At 47.0% G+C, this 20,233-nt stretch overlaps 2 protein-coding genes across 4 annotated transcripts in view; one reads left to right on the top strand and one right to left on the bottom strand.

Annotated features, from left to right (window-relative positions):
• Positions 1-13,976, bottom strand: part of CD99L2 (CD99 molecule like 2) — a 202,361-nt gene extending 188,385 nt beyond the window's left edge. Inside the window, exons 1-2 of one of the 3 annotated variants that reach the window (XM_090264683.1) lie at positions 13,949-13,976; positions 13,704-13,835 (exon numbers count right to left, since the gene is read on the bottom strand). In XM_090264683.1, coding sequence (XP_090120809.1) covers positions 13,704-13,770 — 67 coding nt within the window. In that variant the 5' untranslated portion in view covers positions 13,771-13,835; positions 13,949-13,976. The remainder of the gene's footprint in view (positions 1-13,703; positions 13,836-13,948) is intronic. The other 2 variants (XM_090264685.1, XM_090264684.1) reach the window with 2 other exon arrangements.
• The window catches only part of HMGB3 (high mobility group box 3), a 61,405-nt gene continuing 55,092 nt past the window's right edge, over positions 13,921-20,233 (top strand). Inside the window, exon 1 of the mRNA XM_090264681.1 lies at positions 13,921-13,987. The gene's annotated coding sequence lies outside the window, so the exon portion shown is untranslated. The remainder of the gene's footprint in view (positions 13,988-20,233) is intronic.

Raw genomic sequence — 20,233 nt, forward strand, 5'->3', positions numbered from 1 at the left:
GCCTATTAGCAGGAGTAATAGTCAAAATAATGTACCATATTGCACAGAGCATGAACCCTTTGGTTGGTGGGGTATGGGGAGCTCTAGGGACCCTGTGGTAAGGGCCAGGATTCATTCAGTTTGTGGGTGGGGAGAACAACTGAACTTGAAGGATTTCAATAACTTACCCACCAGCAGGGCATGAGACAACCATGTGGAGATATTGAATGTAGGTGCCTGGAGGTCTAGAGAGATCAGGGCTGGGGTTAGAATCTGAAGACTCACAAGCATTTAAAGCAATGAGGTGGGTGAAAGCACCTTGAAAGCAAATGCAAGAAAATAAGCCAACCAAGACTAAGCCCGAGGCACTACCACCAGTCCTGAGGTCAACGAGATGAATTACGAAAAGCAAGGAATGAATAGTAAAGTGTGGTTTCCCAAAAGCCAAGGGGAGAAAATGCTTCCAGGGAAGGGTGTGATCAGTGGTGTCATGACCTGATTTAGCAACACTGAAGACTTCGCAGACCTTGGCCAGAAGCAGTTTCAGGGGAGAGGCAGAAAGCAAAGTGTTGGGAAGGAATTAATGGGCGCCTCAAAGTACAACTCCACACAGTATATTGCATTTGACAAATAAGATTAAAACATGGTTTTTGTTGGTTTCTTTTTAGGCATTACTTTGGCTTGTCTTTTTTTGAGCCAGATGACAGAGCCAAATGAATGAACAGTGAAGAGGGGGTCAGTCCTGTAAGAGAGTGCAGAATTCTGCAGGAAGCCCAGGGGATATGTACGCAACTCCATTAGAGTTGCTCCTGGGGCAGTTCCTCCTGAGCTCATTCAGACTCTGAGCCCAGCTTACTAATTCAGCAGGCACTTTTGTTCGGGTCAAGCAAACTGCTGTTGTGAACATCAGCCCCTGGATTCTCATTAAAACCAAGGAAGCAGAGGTCCCTTTGCATTCTAGTCCCCTCTAGGAAGCCTAACTTTGCTAATACCTTGACAACACACAGCCTGTTTGCATTAGCAATTAATTGGCTACTCAAACAATTCTGTGAGGCCAAAAAAGCAGAGATAAGACCGCTATTGAAAGCAAATGGTGGGGCCACACTGGAATGCAGGCCCTATTAATTCTCTCATCCCAGGCTAGCTGAGGCAGCAATAAAAGTAAAAAGAAGAATGTCAAAATGAGCTCCATCTGTACTTTAGCATTATTTTGGTCACAATGAGTTCTGCACTGCAACAATGCTTTCTGCTGAGGGTACTGCCTCTAATCTAGAAAATAATACCAAATAGAAACCACCTCATGATGCCAGCCAGATGTCGAACCTCTCCTTTAAACAGATGTTCACTGAGCAGGGGCACTCCTCTCTGTGGGAGTCAACTATAGCAGTCTTCAACTGTAGTTTTCAACGTGTTTTTGTTTGTTTTAAAGCTGCAGAAACTTCTAACATCTTATGAGCAGCCCCAGGTAGAAAACTAATAAAAACAGAGCTCAAACTGGTTGAAGCTGTAGTGGAGATCCTGACCATCCATTTCTGCTGTTCCTCTTCTTATACCAGCCTCCAGAGAGCAGTCACTGGCAGTACACTCCTCTCTCAGCAAAGAGGCAGGCATGGCCTCAACAAATAAGAAACCTTCTGCCTCCAGGCCCCAGACTGCACCCTGTTCCATGAGCATCCATCAAGGCTTGGGAGAGGGGACAGGCCTCTTGGGAGACAGCTAGTGGCCCCCACTACAGGTGGCCTACAGAATGGGTTGCACTCTGAAACAGATGCAGGATCTGATCTCCTTATAAAGTAGTTTAAAATCAAAGCCAAGCTAAGGAAATCCTGCTCCTTTCCAGGGCCCTCTGAGATACTTCTAAATGTTCATTGCCACACCAAAATCATCACTGCCACCCAATTTTATGAACATTTATTTTAAAATCCTGAACTCAGAGCATATTGGTGGTTGATTGAAACTGGCAAATGTAAAGAAACATCACAAGCTAGTTTTTTTCAAAGAATGAAGAGGACACTAGCATTTACCCCTCAGTTTCTCTATTAGTTTCCTCTTGTTACTATAACAAATTGCAACAAATTTAATGGTTTAAAATAACATTTTCATCTTATAGTTGTGGAGGTCAGAAGTCCAACATGGTCTTGCTGGGCTAATTCAAGGTGTGGGCAGGGCTATGTTCTTTCTGGAAGCTCTAGGAGAGTCTGTTTCTTTGCCTTTTCCAGCTTCTAGAGGCTGTATGTGCTTTCGTTGGCCTCTTCCACTTTCAGAGCCAGCAAAGATCAGCTAAATCTTTCTCACATAGCATTGCTGATCCTGACTCCACCACTTTCCTTTCCATATTTACAGGACCCTATTCTTTAATTGGCCAGGATAACCCAGGAGAATCTCATTTTAAGGCCAGGTGATGAACTACCTTAACGCCATCTGCTTAATTCACCTTTACCCTGCAACCTAACATACTTACAGGTTCCAGAGATGAGGACATGGACATCTCTGGGGGCCATTATTATTATTATTATGATTCCCATCTGCCTCCATTTGGGACCTGCATGAAAGATGTTCCTGCATGTTTGTTAGGTGTTTAGGATGCCTTTAAGCTTTTATATGCAAACCAAGATTGGCTAGTCAGTGGACCGGTGACCAAGTTTCAGAGACAGCCAAGTCTGGGTTGGGGGGCAGAAACCCCTACAGCCAGGCCTCCCCAGGCACACCAAGAGCAGCTAAAGAATACATGCTGAAATGTGTGCCAAGGGCAGAAAAGGAGCAGACAGGCAGCAGGGAACTTGCCAACAGAGTTGGGGAAAGAACTCAGAACAGGAAAGTCTGTGCACTTGGAAGGTATCTTTCCTGAACTCACAAAAATCAAAACCACCTCTCCTCCACACTTCCCTCCAAGCAGCCAAACAGCCTCTTCGTCATCTCTACTGGAGGCAGCTATAGGCACTGACTATTGGGTGATTTCTGTGTTGTTGTTTCAAAAATACACATGTTTTATAAGTTACCTGGTGTCCAAAATGATGGAGAGGATAGGGATTTGACTTGTGACAGTGAGGGAGGATCCAAAAACCAAAACAGGTGATATTTAAAAGCAAACAGTCCCTAGACCATTTCAGTCCAATGCAATGACATCTGGGGTGCATAATGGCAACCTTGAGTCATCCAGAAAAGGAAAGTTTCCCCCATTCTGTCCAGGATGTTCCTTTCCAGGGGACAATTCCAGAACTCAGGCAAGTGAGATTAAGCAGCTCTGGCCAAACCTGTGGGTGGCCCTGTGGTCCATCTGGCTCATACCCAATAGCCCAAATTGGACCACAGGGCTTCTGCATGGATCCCAGTCTGGCACCTCAGTGCCATCAACACTTGGGGCCCATTCTGCTTTGCTCTCTCCCCTGCCTGACCAAGTCCAAGGGCTCTTGAAAACAAATCCAAACTCAGGAGTTACATGCTGCCACCTCCTTCATTTGTTCTGCTTGGACTACAGTGAATTTTTAAATGGAAATATAATTCACATACTGTTCAACTCATTCTTCTAAAGTGTATAATTCAGTGGCTCTTAGTACATTCACAAGGTTGTGCAACCATCACCTCTATCCAGTTTCAGAACATTTCCATCACTCCACAAGGAAACCCTATACCTATTAAGCAGTAACTCTCCAATCCCCTTAGTTCCTGCCAAACACTGATTTACTGTCTATCACTATGGATTTGCCAACTCTGGACATTTTTAATAAGTGGGATCATACAATATGTGGACTTTTGTGTCTGACTTCTTTCACTTAGCATAATGTTTTCAAGGTTGGCATTGTGTATTTTTTTAATGTGGCTTGGAATGTCTTGGGTAATGTGAATAATAATTACTTACATAAAGCTTACTTAGACCCAGGTGCTCTGCTAAGCACTTTATCCATTGTGTTCATGTAATACTAATAACAATCCCATGAGATGGATGGTGTGGTTATCAACACTTTACAAACGAGGAAACCAAGGCACGGAGCAGTTAAGTGACTTGCCCCAGGTTGCAGTAGCACTGGGAAGGCTTGCTCTAAAGCCTATACCCTCCCTTTGTCAGCTGGGCTACCTCTTTAAGGGAGCAGGCACTCTCATCACACTTATTCTCAGCCACTTCTCACATTTCTAAAACCTACCTCATCCCTGGAAGTATTTGCATTCATGCCCCCTACTTTGGTTATTCATATAAACCTGTGTTCAAGTCCTACACCACATTGAACCACACGTCTTTCATCTGAGATGTGGGATACCACTCAGTTATTTTCAAGGATGTAGGCAAATGGCCATTATAGACCCTAAGAGATGAGAGGAGTCACTATGCCAACCTTTCAGGGCAGTTATGATGGGAAGATGTGTGTGAGGCACTGGAGGAGGGCCTGGCATATGGAAACATTGGGGAAATTGAGCCTTCATTATAATTGCTACCCACCTGCACCACTGAGCTGCTCCTCCCCACTGCTGAAAAGAATAGATTCCAATTTCTGTAGGTGCACACAGCCTACAGACCTGTCCTTAGAGTTTTCATAATTAGTAAAATACACAGTGGACTAAAAACCCATCTGCAGACTTCTGGCCAAGATGGAAGCATCGTAGACATGCTTCGACACCCTCCACAACAATAAAAAGAAATACAACTACCTCAAAACTAAAAACAACCAGAACTACCAGAAAGCTGGACTGCATGGAAGTCCAACAAAAAAAGATATAAAGAAGCAATACTCATCTAGATAGGTAGGAGGGGCAGAGAGGATGTGGTGTGGTGGCTGTGTGACGGTGCCAGTGGTGGCAGAAGCAACAAGGCAGTGGCTGTGGCCAGCCAGCAGAAAGTGCAGTCACACAAAAAAGGAGGGGTACTTGGGGAGCGATCTCAGCTTCAGACAGGGCCGTACAGCTCACAGCCTCTGTGCCAGGGAAAATAAAGCCTCACTGCTTCTGACTGTGAAAACCAGTGGGGATTGGGGTGGCGGAAGAAACTGCTGGTCTCTTAGGAGAATCTGCTTGTTTAGAGGGCTCCCATGGACCTAAAACACCCACAAACCCGCCCACTCTGGGAACTACAACCAGGACAACAGTTAAGAGGGGTGCCAGTCCCATATGGGAAGTGGGAGAAGTGCCTGGAAAAGGGGAGAGTGCTGAGCAAGCCCTGTGCCACTTTTATTTAATACTCTCTATATATGCACCCCTGTTGGTCAGGGGGCATGGATGCTTTGCTGCTGTCTCATCTGCTGCCACAAGAATGAGAATAAAAGTGGATGCTCTGTTGCTGTCTCATCTGCCACTGCGAGAATAAACTTGGCATGAATTTCCTCTCCAATGCTCCACTGTTTTTCGGTCTTGTTGAATCCAAAGTTAACCTGTCTGGAGCTGAGCTCCTGTGGTATACTTGGCACAGTTGGCAGGATTTGCCACAAACCAAAGCTATGGAGCAGGCGTCAGCCATGGCCACTCAGGGTGGGCTACCAGGTTTGCCCACCATGGATATGTGGTTCGTGGAGGAGACCGTGTTGGAGGCTTGGGTGCCCCTGCAGGATTGGGAGGGGGTAGAAGTGACTCCTAAGGCGATAGAGGAGGCCCTGCTGAAGATAGGGGGCTCTCTAGAGAAGGAGAATGCCCAGGTAGCAGCCGGTGCTGTGGGCTGGTTCTCACCATTCTGCATAAAGCAGTCTGGGAATCGCTTGTATTGGAGACACAGGTCTGAGAGATGAAGAAGAACCTATGCTGGGAGCAGGAAATGAGGGCTGCCTGGGAGAAAACATGGAAGCTACTGGAGGTGGAAGTGTCTGCCCAGAGGGCCTGGATCAGGACCAGTTCCATGATGGGATCAGAGGTACAGGTTGTAGACTCCCTGGAGGATGAGGATAATAGGAAAGGTTAGACCCCACCCATTTCAGGCATGACCAGTGGTAAGGCAGACGATCAAGACTGAGTGCCACCCCCCGATGCTGCAGGGGCAAGCCCAGCCTCCTCTACAAGTAACAGAGTACTCCACTATGTGTCAGTTTTCACAAGTGGAGCGGGTGGACTTGGGGAGGCAATTCTGGCAAAAGGCACCAGAATCTTTAGCCACTTGATTGCTCAGATTGTAGGATGTAGGGTGGATGGCATTTTGCTTTCTGGCCAGGAAATGGTTAAGCTTACGTCCACTACCACGCACCCAGCACTGAGGCAGGGGTTGCAGAATGCACATCAGACTCCAGGTAATCATGCCCTGTTAGATTAGATCATGGCGGCCACTTGCATTACACGGCCAAACCCAGGGGATTTGCCATCTACGACCAGTAGGTGGCAATCATATACTGAGTTACAGCAGATATTGCAAGAACTGGGAATGAGGAATGTAATTTAAAATTTGAATACTCATGGCCCAGCAAAGAAGAGTTCACAGTGGGAATGAGGGATTTAGTCCTACAAACTGTGCCATTGCAGTTATTCAGATCCTTAGTAGCTATTCTTGCCCCTTATGTAGGCCATGCCATCAATGTGGTGACTAGAACCATAGGTTACCTAGGGGAGGCAGAAGCTGTCCATAACAGGAAGGGAGTGTGGGCAGTAGGGCCTGTAAAGGGAACAAAGGGTCCCATTAAGGTCACTAGGACCCAGATGTGGGTTGATCTCCTGCAGGCAGGAGCTGATAGGGAGAAATGAGATGGAAAGGCTACCAAGGTGTTCTTGGAGCTGTGGCAACAGTTAAAACCAGAACAACAGTTTCACTCATTACAAAAGAAGGGAAACCCAGAGCAGGTAACAAGCAGTGATTTGCACCCAGAGTGCAGGCTGTGAATCTATTTCAAGATTACTTGCGGAAGTCATCCAGCAAGGCTGAGGATCCCCTGATGACAGGGATAGGGCTTTCCAGTTTGACTGAGGACAAGGCCAAGGGACCCGCCTAGCAAGCCCAGGTAAGGACCAGAGGCCACATGTAGAGCTTGTACCTGTTGTAAATTTCCCCAACAATGTACAACAGGTACTGGCCTTAGTGGGTACTGGAGTGAAATGTTCCCTTTTGCATGGAAACCTCGATCACTTTCCCAGCACAGGTGTTGTCATAAAAGGGTATGGTGGTACTGCCATACAGATGAAGCAGGTGTCCCTTACCTTGGGGATAGGGTGCCTGCCACCAAAGGAATATATGGTGGCTCACTACTACTGCCAGGGAATTCCACCTTTGTGTTCAGGTTGTGAAGGTTGTTGTTAGGGGTCATGCCAAGTATCCTCCATTAGTTTTGCCAGAACCATGGCGAGTAACCAATAACAAGCAATACCATCTCCCTGGAGGTCATCAGGAGATAGGGGATACTATCAAGGAACTGGAAAAGGTCCAGATAGTTCATCCAGCACATAGTCCTTATAACTCCCCTGTGTGCCCTGTGAAGAAACCAAATGGCACCTGGAGGATGACAGTAGATAACCAGGAATTAAATAAGGTAATACCACTATTACATGCTGCTGTGCCCTCAGTAGCTGATTTAATAGATAACTTGAACCATGAGCTGCTGGGAAACTATCATTTTCTTGATTTGGCTCATGCCTTTTCCTCCATAGGCATAGCAGCTCACTGTCAAGATCAGTTTGCCTTCAACTGGGAAAACCACCACAGGGATATCTGTACCATGGATTGTGGTGCAGGATTTAGCCATGTGGCAATAGCCCCAAACGGTGATGATATCATGCTGACTTCTGACTCTCTTACAGATTGAGAAACTGCTGCGCCTGCCTTGCTGAAGCCACTTGCAGCAGTGAGGATAGGCAGTAAACATGAACAAGATACAAGGACCTGATTTATCTGTCAAGTTCTTAGGGGTTTCTGGTCAGGTAAGACAAAGGTAGTGCCCAAGGCAGTAATTGATAAAGTACAGGCATTTCCAACCCCAACAACGTTCGAATAGCTCCTGGAATTCTTGGGTGTGTTGGGCTATTGGAGAGTGTTTATTCCACATTTTGCACAAATTGTGAAACCTTTGTACTCCTTGGTATGGAAAGGAGTCAGGTGGGACTGGGAACATGAGCATGAAATGGCTTTTGCTGCAGCTAAATGGGCTGCAAAAACAGTACGGGCCTTGAGTGTTTTGGATCCAACATGATCTTGTGAGTTGGATGTCCATGTCACCCCCAATGGGTATAGTTGGGGCCTATGGCAACAGCAAGAACAGATCCAACAACCTATTGGGTTTTGGTTGCAACTTTGGGAGTGGAGATTCATTATTCCCTAATTGAAAAGCTAGCTGCCACCTATCATGCCTTGGTAGCTTCAGAGCCTATTTCAGGTATTGCCACCATAAAGGTGACCACAATATATCCAATAGTAGGCTGGGTGCATGACTGGATGCAAAATCCCAAGAGTGGAGTGGCACAAATGCCCATACTAGCAAAGTAGGGTGAGTATTTGCAACAGCAAAGTATCCTGTCCTCAAGTCCCCTAAGTGGGGAGCTGCAACCCATCCTGGGACCCATAGAATACCTTGGGACACAGGAGACTGAAGTATCAATGCCTGAGCTGATTGCCCTTGTGAGCCCCTGTAAAGATGCTGACCCCCAATACCAGAGGATGCAAGCTATACAAATGGGTTGAGCCAAGGACAACCCACCACATGGAAAACTGTTGGCTTTCCATCCTACGACAGAAACCGTATGGATGGAACATGGAATAGGACAGAGTAGTCAACTGGCAGAGTTATGAGCTATGTGGATGCTGGTTACCAAAGAGTCCTCCCCTCTTGTCATCTGCACCAACAGCTGGGCTGTGTATTGTGGGTTGACTCTCTGGTTGCCCACATGACTAGAATCTTGATGGATGGTGGCTCATAGGCCCTTGTGGGGCCAAACCATATGGTAAAACCTATGGACATTAGAGCAACAGAAACAGGTAATCCAGTACCATGTTATTGGACATGCCCCATTGACCTCACCTGGAAATGATGAGGCAGATACCCTTGCTTGGGTACAGTGGCTAGAAGAAACTCCTGATTCAGACATGGCCACCTGGCTCCATAAGCGACTCCTTCATGAAGGTCAGCGCCCTATGTGAATGATGGTGAAACAATGTGGATTGCCCCTGACCTTTGATGCAGTGGTACAGGCATGCCAAAAGTGTGTAGTCTGCTCCAAGTGCCAACTATGGCAGGTACCCTGAGAAGGAGGTCACATAGCCCAGAGTGCATTGCCACTGGTAAGATGGCAAGTGGATTACATTGGTCCCTTGCCAATTTTGGAAGGTTTCCAATATGCTTTGATGTGTGTGGATACAGCAACAGGTTTGTTGGTGGCGTTCCCCGCCAGGCATGCTGATCAGAAGACCACCAAGAAGCACTTAAAAAAATTGTTTGCCACCTATGGCCACCCACGAATTATAGAGAGCAACCAAGGAACTCATTTTACTGCGCAGGGGTTACAGGCCTGGATCTGGACATCCAATGGAAGTTTCACATCCCATATAAGCCACAGGGGGGCAGCATCATTGGAAGGTATAACAGTCTATTAAAAAAGGGACTTACGGTGGAGACCGGCTCTCTGAAGGGGTGGGCCTTGCAGTTATGGACTGTGTTATGCATCCTCAATGAGCAGCCAAGGAAAGGGGCACTCTCCCCCACTGACTCTCTGCTCTAACTAGCCATGACCCCCCCATGCAACTGCAAGTACACACCAAAGGTGATATGGTGGAAGCCTGGTTTTGGAAGACAGAATAACATTCTCTTGCTTGCACCAACAGCCTTGAATCCAGGTGACACGACAATGGACCTGGACTTGGGAATTTTGCCACATGGATCAACAATATTTAGCATTAGTGGCCCCATTGGGCCAAGGTATTCAAGCCAACTTGATGTGTATACCTTGGGTAATAGCTATGTGGCTTCCCCTCAGGTCACGGTGGTATAGCTGAAGGGTGCAGAGACCATGAGTGTCTTGCAGAGCAATTTTGTTCTTTCATTATGGCCAATGCGTGGCCCTCCAATGGCCTTACATATTGACCCAACAGTAACTCCCCTGGGGAGGAGAGTAAAGGTATATTATATAAAACTAGTGAGGGACCCTATACCTGCTATTGTGTTATCTCAAGATTCCTCTCTAGCATGCATCCTACCAGACAGGCAGGACCTACCCTTGTTAGTACCACTAAAACATGTTTTCTATAACCTTTAAGGTTGGTCTATTGCAATGTATACATGGACTGGGCATACACCTTCACTGATGCAGCAAATGCTTTGGCATGCTTGGTCTGCACAGTGATGCCAAGCAGCACTGCCACTGGCTTACTGTGGAGAGTGCAACCTGCCAACAACTCTGCATGGCAGTGGCTGTGCCATTGGACTGATGCTGACCCCACCTCCTCATGGAACAACACATGGACTGAAGGGCGTGGTACACAGCCAAATAAATTGTCCTAGGCCCTTGTTAGGGTACTCACTCTGGGATGAGTTAGGCTGGCTAATGGTGGTGATAGAGTTAGCACACCCCACTACCCTCTGTCTAGAATGCCAAAATGGCACCATGCCCGAACCCCTGATGGCAGTCAGGTGGTTACCCATACCCTTGTGCCACAAAACTCATGTTGTCTCCAGTATGGTTCACTGGGGAAGACAAGGCACTGCCCATGTGGGTGCCTTCCCAATCCTTGGGGGATCCTATGGGTGTGCAGGATCCATAGATGGCCCTATTTACCCTATAATTGGACAGGACGCTGCACATGGGGATGATCATATGTTCCAGGTCACATTTTATCTACCCTGAAGCAAGTGCCTACTAACTGGGAAGCATTTAATGCTAGGCACCAGGTAAAAAGAGATACTTGGTGGTTCTATTCATTAGCCATATTCTCCCCCAAGGTGCAAGCATAGTCACAGAGGCGGAGGTAACCACCTTGGCCAAGCATACAGCATAGGCCTTTAATATGACTCATTGCAACCTGTCCCTTATCAATGAGGAGGTCAGGCATCTGCACAACAGACTGCTGCAAAATAGAATAGCACTAGATGTATTAACTGCTTCACAGGGAGGGGTATGTGCTTTGCTCCGCACAGAACACTGTGTGTATATCCCTAATGTCCAACACAATATATCCCTTGCTTTACAAGTTACAATATGATATGGTGAATATAACCAAACTCACCCATGACCCTCTGGGGGCCTGGTGGGCCTCCCTAGCCTCTGGATGGCATACAGCCTTAATTACAGCTCTATGCATTGTAGTTGGTATTTTCTGTTGTTGCAGCTTATATTGCTGCTGTGGGATTTGGATGCAGTGCAACAGTCTTCTTGCACAGGGCCCCATGTGGAAGAACCCTGTCAGATAGATTGTGAGGCAAGAATCCTGGAGGGTTGGAGTGTCATGTCAGGATGACTGTAGCCAGGATCCCCACCACAATGCGCAGGTATTTACCCAAATCATCCTTAAATGAGAAAGTATCTTAGTGTGCAGCTGCTATGCTATCTCACAATTCCTGTTGGCCCTATTCCACTTTTGTTTAACAACGCTCTACATATGTGCCCATGTTGTTCAGGGGGTGCAGATGTGTTACTGCTGTCTCATATGCCACTGTGAGAATAAACTTGGTATGAATTCCCTCTTCAATGCTCCACTGTCATTTTTCGGTCTCGCCAACTCCAAAGTTAACCTGCCTGGAGCTGTGCTCAAGTGGTACACTAAGCAAAAGCTTCTTCTGGTTCAGTTTTCTTAATTAAAATAAAAAAAGGCCACTGGGTGGCAGCCTTATCTGGATGGAATGCTGGTGCTCTCACTTTCAAGCTATTTTGACCAGGCGCCCCTCAACTGGAAGGTGAGGATAATACCTAGCCAGTAAAATTGTTGAGGCAATTAAAAACAATAAATGTGAAATACTTGACACACAGCAAGTGCTCAGGAGTTGGTAGAAGGTGATAGGGCTGCAGATCTGAGAGTGACACATGACTGGTCCCCTCCAGAAACCTTTGTGAGTTGTGAGCATTATACACATGAGCAAAGTGACCAAGGTTCAGAGAACTTGCCCAAGGCCATTCAGCCAGTAAGCAGTAGAAGGGGGACAGCCTTCAGGAGTAAGGGCATATATATGTTTAGTGCTTGAAAGCAAGGACTGTGGAATCAGACAAGCCCGGGATCAAATCTTAGCTTTGCCACCTGAGGCAAGTTACTTCACCTCTCTGTGCCTCCATTTACACATCTATAAAATGGTTTCATCAGCTCGTAGTTTCTTCCACCGCCTTCTAAATCACCTAGTGTAATGCATGATGGTGAAAAACTGAGACTTAATCATTTATATACTTCACCTTCTCAATGTACATACCATGTTGAAGACTTTCAGAAGATAACTTTGAAAGAAGTATCATTTTTCTAACACTTTTGTGCTTCCACATTCAAATTTCCTACATCATTAGATACAAGTCATTTGAATGATTATACTTTTCCCCACAAATGCATCATACATAAAATTAAAATTTTAACCTCAAAAGGAAAAATAAAACAAAATTTCATAACCTTGTAACTTGTTTTATCTTTCTTCATAGCACTAATAAATACTATGTAAATTGCCATGTTTATACTTGTTTTCACCCCCCCCACAGGATATCAGCTCCACGAACAGTCTCAGTTCTGTTCACTGCTGCACCACCAGTGTCTAGAACAGAGCCTGGCACCTTTGTAGAATGTTATACCAACTCCAGGATGGTTGCCCACATGAGGAACATGTCTGCATCTTTTGCAAAACTGCCTTGGCTAGCACTGTCTACCGTTTTATAGTGCTCCTTATATGTAACATAAATCTCACTAGAAGTCAGTACTAGGACAAAGTTTTATTTTTGCTGAGCTTATTCGTTTTTCATTAGCTGAATTTGCCTTAGTTGTCAGGAAGTTCAGAGCACAAGGCTGTGCCCAATTGCAGTGTTTTCCTTAAACCCTCTTTTTTTTATGTGAAGATATAAATAACTGTAAGAAGATTCTGCCAGTGCACTGTGGGAAACCCTATTTTTAACCACAGACTGCATTTATTCTAAGAAGATGCTTCTCAAACTTGAATACTAATTATCTGGGGATCCAGTTAAAATGAAGATTCTGACTCAGTAGGTCAGGGGCCAAGCCGAGATGCTGCACTTCTAACAAGTTACAGGTAATGCTCTGTGGGCCCTGGACCACACCTTAAGTAGCCAGGATCTAAGAAACTTGCTCCCTTGATCGGTCAGAGTTTTTCTCTCCTCATCCTTGGCAAAATATCACCAGTGGCTCAAAAACTAGGCCCGTCACCAGCACCTTGGGAGCTGGATAGACCTAAACGTCGCCGTCCCTGCAGAGATCCTGACAAAGGGGGTAGAATGCGCCCAGGAAGCTCGCCAGGTGCTGCTGTCTCCGGTGGCCTAGAAACATATTTTGGAAAGCCCCGCTGAAGGCAATGAGTGCTCGCTTAAAGGTTTCCCAAAAGCAATCCCCTGGGGGCAGCTGTTGTCACCGGTGGTGACACTTTTTCAGGATTTTAAGAGTACTATCCCGCTGTTTCCGCCCAGCACCCAGAGGGGTCCCGGGCCTGCTTCTCTGGCCAGGTGGACCCCAGCAGGGTCAGCGTCCCGCGGGCCCGGGGCTTGCACCCCAGCCCCACCGCCCGCCAACTGTCACGGTGCAGGCCCGTAGGGCAGGCACCGCGCCGCTCATGCGCACCACGGGGCCGCCAGTGCACCAAGCCCCCGCCTCGCGTGCCCCCGGGGGTAGGGGTTCCCTGCGCGCACCCCGCTCGCCTTACCTCTCTGGACCAGAATGGCCAACGAAAAAGCTAGGTAGAAGAGGAACGCGGAGCGCCTGACCACCATTGCTGGGAACGGACACAGCAGACCGAGAGGAGCACAGTTTGCTCAAGAGCGCCCCAAGAGTAGGTCTGCATAGAGTAGGGAAAGAGGAGGAGCATCAGAAGGAGGAGCCCTGCCTCCCCTGTAGGACCCGCCCCGAGCCGGCCTGAGCCGCGAGTCCCGGAAGGGCGGAAAGGGGTACCCTTGAGTGCCGGCGCCGGGAGTCGCGCCTGGAGAGAGGGTAAGGTGAGGTGCGGTAGGTTCGCAACAGAGGCGGAAGGGGTTGGATGTCCCTGCAGTCTCGGGGGCGGGGCTGGTGCGCGGGGGGCGGGGCCCGAGGACGTCCAGCGGGTGGGGCTGTCTTGGTTGGGTCTGGTGCCAGCCGCAGCAGCGCGCGGCCCGCAGGACCCCTTCCCACCCGGGTCCTTGAGGTAGAAGTCTCAGAGGTGGACCGTGCCCGTCCGGAGCAGTGAGTCAACAGTGACGGAGAAGCTAGAGGCACAGGAGGCGAGAGTGTGCGGTGATTTCCACCCAGTGCGCCAGACTCCTGGGCCGTAGCAGGACCCAGGACTGCGCAGATGCCAGCTGCGGTCTGCCAGCTGTGTGACTCTTGGACAGAACTCTTTTCCTTATGACCTTGATGTTATCAGGGTAAAAGGCTCTTCCCTAGAGGCCCCTCCAGCTGTGGCTCCAGAACGACACCCGCGCTCTTGCCTCAGTGGCCGTGGCTGAGCTTGATTCAGAACGACTGCCTGCCCGCCCACTTTCCAATCCCTGCAGGAAGCTGTAGTGGAACCCCGTCCAGAGATTAAAGAAAAGGGACGTTTTCGTGGCTGGCTGCAGTTAACAAACAGCCACACGCCTGGAGGAAACGAGCCCGAGGCGGGGTGCCTGGGCAGCTCAGGGGGCAGAGGGGGAGTGGCTTAAGCTGGAGTGCCGCGGAGGATGGGAGGGGCGAGACACTGGGTCAGTTCTCCAAAGGCTTTGAATCGCAGAGCGGGGTCCTCCGTTGAGCCTATCCCTACCATTATTCGACATGGGCTGCGCTGGGCCACATTCTCCTTAAAGGGCAGCTACTACCATTTCCCCACAGTGTCCCTTTGCAGGCTTCCTGTGCCCCTCCACCGAGCCTACCCCTTCAGAGATACCCCAAACAGTACCTCCCTCCACCCTCTGAGCCGTAGTGAGGCACAAGGGTCCCCTTGAAATGGATGGAGCCTGTGACTTCCATCCATTGCTCTGAATCCTGGGGCTGGGGGGAAAAAAAGCCTATAAGGCGTAAACTGGCTGTTTGGATTTTCAGGGAAGTGCTTACTTATTCTGTGACATTAGCCTGAGAATTAACAGAAATAGCTAATAGTTACTGAAAATAACCTAAATATATACATGGCATATTCCAGGCATTTTACCCTTATTTTTTTATTCCTCACAACTTCATGCATGGCCGCAATGATTAGTGAGGGAAAAGGAGCAAAAAGGAGATTCCTAACAGAATACTGGCCATGGTGTAATATACATTAAAACTATCTTCTAACTCAGAGGTAGTTGGCACACTATGGCCTGCTGGCCAAATCCAGCACTTACCTGTTTGTATGGCCTACAAACTAAGAGTGGTTTTTATATTTTTAAATGGTTGAAAAAATCAAAAGATTATTTTGTGACATGGACAAGTTACAGGAAATTCAAATGTCAGGGTCCATGAAGTTTGTGGGCACACAGCCACACCCATTAATTTCTGTATTGTGATGGCTATTTCTGTGCTACCATGGCAGAGTTGAGTTGTTGTGACAGAGATCATGGAGCCTAAAATAGTTATTACCTATCCCTTTACAGAGGAAGTTTGCTGGCCTCTATTCTAGCAGCTTGAACCCTGGCAAGGATGAATATTAACATGTGGAGTATGCCCCACCAGAACACAGGATGACACAGGAATAAGAATCAACAGAAAAGGGTAATGTTTACCATGTGCCAAAAGACACCACTCAAAAAAAAAAAAAACAAAAAACGATGTAATTGATCAAAATATTGCAAATGTCTGAGCTCAGTTATCCTACCACGCAACTTTCCTTATGTAACATGAATCACCTGGCTAGTCTCTCAGTCTCATATAAATTAGGTTAGTGTGAGTTTGAAAGGGCTTTTGACACCTAGGCCCCAAGCCTTCAGGCTGAGGACCAGACTAAAACTAGGTAATCTTCTCAGTCAGGTAGTGGCTATCTGGCTGAATTGAAATTGAACATGAAGTGGATTTACAAACAGGAAATTTTACACTTAGAAACTGTGATTCTGTGTCTCCCCCAGACACACACACATACACTCCCCACCGCCCCTGCATATGGGAGCTGGGCGTGACTCCTGGCCCAGCCTGCCTTTTCTCCACCCTTTTGCTACTCCTTACACCTTCCTGAACTTCTCATATCCTGTTACCAATTGTAAAATCATTTGACCTTACAAGCTCCTTTCTTAAGAAGCTCTGCTTTCCTCAGCTCTGACACTGGCAGAGAAGTATGGGACTATGAGAGACACAGATGAAGCTGGGAGGACTTCCACTAAAGCAAGTTAAGTAGACTTCTGAAGGCTAGCCTGGCATTCCACCATTGCCCCAACTTCTGTCCCGCATCCTCATTATACACCATAGCCTTGGGAAGAAGTGTTCTAAATTCCAAAACAGCTATTATCTCACTATCAATAGTGCAGAGTTCCTTTCTTGCTCCCAAGTGCCACAGACCCCTCCTTGCAAAGTTCCCCAAGAGGACCTTCTCCACTCATGTCCAAAATCAACCCCACATAGTGGCATCTGCTCACCAGGGCATTGGAAAAGCCTTGCCTCCATTCCCACTACTGTTCCTGTCAGGAGTGACATTTCCTACTGACCTCCCCTCTCATTTGATCCTAGAGGCACCAGAGTGGAGAGGGAGTTCATGTTAGGGCAGAGGCAGCGACAAAGGGTCCTGAGACCCAAGGCAGCTCAGCTTGTGTTCCTGTCTTCAAAGGCCCATCCATTTGCTTCCTCTCTCCTCCTACAACCTTGGGCCCTAATCCCTGTTAATCAAACTAGTTTGTGGGCCCCTGCATGGTAGGGGTGGGAAAGGGAGCAACACTTCCACCTCCCACTGCTGCTCCCCACTCTGCAGGCCAATTAAGAAACAAAGACTCTGTACATATCAAGGGGAATTTGAACAGCCATCCGAGGGGAGGGGGAGCACCAAGGGCTACAACAGTTCCCCAAATGCCTAACATCAGACATCAGCAGGTCTTTACCAGTCCCAGGCGAAATAAGAAAAATGAGGTTGTTGTGGAAAGTCTTCACCCGTAAAGCTTGACTATTGACCTTTATTCTGAAGTCACAGGCTTTTTTAGTGTACAAAAGTCCTTTATTTCATGAAAACATGGTAGTGTTTTGTTTAATGTGCTTACTTTGCAAAATAGAAAGTTGGTAACTTTACCCATCCCCAAATGTAAAAAAAAACAAAAAAAGAAAGAAATATTTCCAGTGAAATTTACAAGTGTAGGACTCACTGCCTGTACCAGCAATATTCAGCCCACCCATGGCCCTGTAACATAGGAATTTTTGGAACACACCTCATATGTAAACAGAAGCCCTGAAATAGATTCTAAAACAATATCCCTTTCATATTTTTTAAATTTTAAGCAAATTATCCCTCAGCCTCCTTTGCTTCTCCACAGAGTTCTTATTTTTTCCTCTGTTGGATTTTATAGTAAGGAAAGGTCAGGCAGAACCTTGAATGCCATGCTAATGAGCAAAGATTTGATCCTGAGAACAAAGGGAAGCCACTAAAGGATTTTAAGCATTAAGCAGCAGAGTGTCAGAAAGTGAGGGACAGGGAAAGTGGTCCACAGGAGTGGCTACTGGCATCATTAGAGGTGGCGAGAAGCTGTGATCTGTGGGGCCAAAGAGAAGGGTTTAGGTCCAAAGTACACATGTGGTAGAGGAAGCAGTTTCCATGAAAAGAGGGGATGGGTGTGTGGGCCTGGCCCAGTTCTCAGGACAGGGAGGAAAGCAAGTCCCAGGTGTTTTGTGGGAAGGAGACAGATGGCAACAATTATAACTCCATGTGATACAGGCAGTTCCAGAGGGGTGGTCAGGGCACTGTGGGGCCTCTCCCAGTTGGATGATCAGGATTGAGCTAATTAAAGGAAAAGTATTAGTTCACCGTGCAGATGCGTGTTGTGGTGGTGGGGGTGGGATCTAGAGAACCTGTGGCAGCAAGGGCCCAGAAATGAGGAAGCTCAAAACATATGGAATATGAGTTGGCTGGAATGAGGTCGTGCAGGGCTCACTGAGCAGGTTAAGTTTGGAGTCTATCCAAAGGCAACGGGGAACCCTAAGGAGTTTTCAGTGGGGCTGGGTTGAGGCTGCAGGGTGACAAGATCAGATTGGCATTTCATGAATCCATTTCTTTAAGGAGACTTGGGGAGTTATTGTACAAAATCCAGCATCTGCCTTAGAAAATGTTGCTCTAGGTGACAGAGCCATTGAAAAGTAAAAAGGTGAGGAAAGTGGAGAGGGGATTGGGATGGGGCATAGAGGCAGAGAGAAGAGTGGGGAGGCCTATGCAAGAGTCCCAGGAGTGCTTAGCTGGGTGAAGAGGAGCAGGGAGCTGGGATGTAGACTCAGCCTCTGCTGGTTGCCCAGAGACAACCCAGTGTGACTGGTCAGGAACTGCAGCTTCACAGACAGAGTTGACTTTCATCCCTGTGTTTCTGTGGAACCCTGCCCCCACCCCATCACACCTGTTTCAACTGTGTGCCAAAAATTACACACACCCCTGGAAGGAACCCTTTGACCTGAATATCTTGTAATCCAGTGTCACAAATTCCCATGAGATACTAATCATCTCATCCTTTTTGACTTCTGTTAAAATTCCCACTGAGGGTTTGAGGTTTTTTTCTTAACACACCGAGGACTATACAATGGATATGACAGTGGCAATGGTGGCAGTGATGACAATACAGGAGGAAAAGATGACGGGGACAAAATTCCAGTGGGTCACTACTTGGTTTCAATGCTCATTATCATGAGGAGTCCTCTTCTCTGGAAATCTAAATGCAGAACACTGGCTCATCTTCTGGAAGCCTGTGTGCCAAGTCAAGCAGGGCAAAACCTTATACCTCCATGTTTTCCTAATGCAGGAGACTGTCCTTTAAATCTCTTTCTAGTGCTCAATAGAATTAATATGAAATTTGCATTAGAACTTGGCAAGGAATAACTTATGTATGTAATATTTCCAAAACAACATTTTCCACTTTGTATCTTGACCTCTGCAGGCATAGGACTTAACATTTGCCTCCCAAATGTGAAGATGAGGGGCCTTAGTTAACTTACATAGTGAAGTCTGCCTGAAGCACTTGGGAGACTCAAACCACAGAAACCAACATATTACCTCCCTGTGTCTTTTCCTGTGATGGAAGCAGTCAAAGAAACCTTCCAGAAAAAGTTACAGGACACAAATGCATAAAACAATATCTTATTAAAAGTAACAACATTGTGTTCAAATGACCTCTTGCTGATTTTCAACAGGCACTACCACCAAATACATCACCCACCCTGCACACAGACACACACATCCATAGGGTGCTATTGGATGTGAAATCGGATATTACAGTAGCCAAATCCCATCCCATTCAACAAGATCATTTGATTTCATTAACTTCTATACAAATGTCAAACCTCTGTTTGCAGACTTTTATCACCAGCATGGGTAAACCAAGGCAGATAAAAATTAGAGCATTATGGATCTACCTCTAACTGGTTTTGTGAATTTGAACAAAACTTGATTAACACATATTTATTGAATACCTGGCAATTCAACCCCTGCAAGACTTCTCAAAGCACCCCTTTCTCTTCCTTCCCACTAAATATACCCCCAACACGAGTGACCACCTGAGGACTACTGAGAAAAAATGGAGCATCTTAACTGAGATCCTTACTTCTCCTTTCCCTGCTCTTCTGTCCACTCTTCACACTAGAGGGATCTTCTGAAAGTTTTAAGTTAAGGCCCTCAGGTGCTTCTTCCCATTGTTCCTGGGACCTAGTGTAAGCTCCTGAGCTCAGCATTCAAGCTCCTGCAGGACTTAGCCCAGGATAACATCTCCAATTATCTCCCTCCCACCCATCCTGGGTCCAGCTTCCAGCCTCATTGGAGCACTTGCTGCTCCCCAAACCTCTGTGTGTCTTCCTGCTCTGTGTTTTTACTCATACTTACCTTCTGCCAGGTCCTCTCTTCTCACTCTAACCTCTCTCCCTGGGCCATCTCATTCATAGCCACATGCAGATCACACCAACCTTTACCACTTCAGCCTTGCTTCTTCTGTGAAACCAGATACCTACATTCAAATGCCTGTTTTGTATTGTCTGATGGCTTTTTCAGAGGCATTGCAATGTCCAAACTGAATTGTCCATTCTTGTCCCCCAAATCACCCAGCCACTCCCCTACATGGTCCCTATCTCAGTAAATGGTACCAA

The sequence above is a fragment of the Furipterus horrens genome, unplaced genomic scaffold (genome assembly GCF_987537825.1).
Source record: "Furipterus horrens unplaced genomic scaffold, mFurHor1.1.pri manual_scaffold_17, whole genome shotgun sequence".
Lineage (NCBI taxonomy): Eukaryota > Metazoa > Chordata > Mammalia > Chiroptera > Furipteridae > Furipterus > Furipterus horrens.